The 2,500-nt window shown below is 35.5% G+C and overlaps 1 protein-coding gene across 1 annotated transcript in view; it reads left to right on the top strand.

Annotated features, from left to right (window-relative positions):
• LOC138043153 (centromere protein S-like) overlaps positions 1 to 2,500 on the top strand; it is a 5,553-nt gene that overhangs the window by 2,893 nt on the left and 160 nt on the right. The window contains exons 4-6 of the mRNA XM_068889292.1: positions 1,008 to 1,041; positions 1,579 to 1,645; positions 2,446 to 2,500. The exon at positions 2,446 to 2,500 is cut by the window's right edge and continues 160 nt beyond it. Coding sequence (XP_068745393.1) covers positions 1,008 to 1,041; positions 1,579 to 1,645; positions 2,446 to 2,500 — 156 coding nt within the window. The remainder of the gene's footprint in view (positions 1 to 1,007; positions 1,042 to 1,578; positions 1,646 to 2,445) is intronic.

Consider the following 2,500-nt stretch of genomic DNA (forward strand, 5'->3'; position numbering starts at 1 on the left):
AAATCTACCACACAATAAAAACTTTACTACTGACCGGTCAAGTGCTGCTGTAATATCTGCGTATTTTAAATTGTACATGTTGTACTTTTAGTTAATTCCCAATCTACATTCTAGGGTATTATTGCATGAGTTACTTATACTACGTAAGCTTAGTATTTGATAAATTTGTATGCTTTTACTTATATTTTCTTAATTATTTAGCACATTCACATTTAAATGAGTCTTGAACCCAGGAGTGTAATGTGGGTAAATAAAGTGCTACAACTACTACTACTACCATACTACCACCACCACCACTACTACTACTACTACTACTACTACTACTACTACTACTACTACTACTACTACTACAACATACATACATGGACATCTGCCGGAGGTGCCATAGTTTGCTTTCGATTTGACCTAGTTGGGCTGCGTCATTGCTGTACTTTACTACAATGACTAGCTGGGATTATCATTATTATTATTATTATTATTATTATTATTATTATTATTATTATTATTATTATTATTATTATTATTATTATTATTATCATTATTATTATGCTAAAAAAGACACTTAGGGCGCTTTCCCTTTGTCAGAACTGGCCGGCCAGACCCATCAGTTTGCATAGAAAATGAAACAATTTGAAGGAACACTTGCATGATAATCCTTCGTTTTCTTCTCCCGCAGTGTATATCATCCTCGCAGAATGTTAATTTGAAGGCGTTTTAGAGTTAGTCCTTCCAAATGCCTGGTCTGGCCGGTCAGTTCTGTCAAATGGAAAGCGCCCTTAGTGTTGCATATCAAAAGTAGGTGTGCATCAAATTACATGCATCTCTTGACATCATTGCATTGCATAAAATATTCCAGTTACTCTTCCAGCACAATCTGCAGTACCCCAATCCATTTTCCCCTCTATTCTTCAGCTGTGTTAGTGATGGCAAAATTCAGTTTACCTTGTTGAACGGACCCCCAAAGCAGTCTAACAGCAAAATTATTTATGGTTTTTTGTGTTTTTTAGAGTCATTTGCAACAGATCTGGAACTGTTTGCCAAGTAAGTTTAAATGATACTTGATTGATGGATCATGTTGTAACAGATGCTGATTGAGCTTTCTTACAGCACTATTACCAGTTACTTTGGATCCAATCTTATTGTGTTTCATTGGCAACAAAATGTCTTAAATCCCAATTATTATATTGATTTTCTCAGAGTTAAAATTTCCTTTGTTAAATGAAAAAATTATAACGTTGGGTGTTAGTCCTGGTTTTTCTATACATGGCCAGTTGTACTCTATACCAAGGCTTAGGACGATGAAAGCTGCAAGTACATTGAACCAAAAGTGCTCATGAAAGGAATGTTAAATTGGCACTGAAAAAAGGTTGCAAAGGATTATGACTGTCACATCATGTAATAATATGATTATTATATGTCACCAGTAATGGTGTATAATAATAATTATTATTTACTGACTGTTTTTGTAGCATTTCTGTGACCTGATTGTATTTTTCTGCCTCAATATTTAAATTTTTCTCATGGAATAGAATTTTCAAAAGTCCCATTTTGTTAAACATTTCATTATTTTTTTGGCAGACATGCCAAAAGATCCCAAATAAACTGTGATGATGTTCTCTTACTTTCAAGGAAAAGTTCAACTTTGGTAGGTACACAGAATACATGTATGTCTTCCAAGGATACTGTAAATTGGAGCTTGATTTCCTAGGAGGTGCTAGGTACTTCACTTGACCATTGATGGTGACCTCCATTTATAACTGAGTAGAAGTTAACTGAAGTTATAGACACCAGACAGTTTTTACTGCCCTTATTGGATTGTTCAATCTAGCAACATTCCTGCAGAGGGTAATTTCCACCTATCCTTTTCATATTGCCTTCAACCAAGACATCAATTAAAACTCTCCTGAACTGCCTGCAAATAGTATTCAGAAACCTGAAAGAGAGTGGATCAAGGGTTGAGGCTCATCCTTACAACATTGTATGCAGGGTTTTCAATAAGAGTAGCTAAATGTTGGGGTTATGCGGATGTAGGACCACGTGTATTCATTAAAGGCAACTACTTTTATCTCCAAATCCCTCAGACTAAAAGTACTAAATAATTGACAGGTTCAAAGTACAGGTCAATTTTCACAGGTCACTCATTACAAAACCTTTACTAATGCTAAACTTTATAGGCCTTGTTAGGCTTAAGAAGGAAGTTTAGGGCTAAGGTTAGCCAATTCAAAGGTTTTGGGTTGCTTAGTTAGTACCGGTATTAGGTAAGGCAATGACCTGTAACAAGTGACCTGTGTTATAAACCTGCTGGCAAATTGAAGTGAAATACGGAAGCTGGTGAGTTTCACCAGGATCCTTACATTCAAATACTGTTCTATAATCGATGGCTTGAGTCGTCTTACTTTTACATATCACCTAATTTCTGATATAAGTCATCAACCATTTTTGCAGGCTGCACACATGGAAGGAAAGAGTAAAGAGCTGAGCAAAGCTCATGAAGCAGAAA

Source organism: Montipora capricornis, chromosome 3 (genome assembly GCF_036669925.1).
Source record: "Montipora capricornis isolate CH-2021 chromosome 3, ASM3666992v2, whole genome shotgun sequence".
Taxonomy (NCBI): domain Eukaryota; kingdom Metazoa; phylum Cnidaria; class Anthozoa; order Scleractinia; family Acroporidae; genus Montipora; species Montipora capricornis.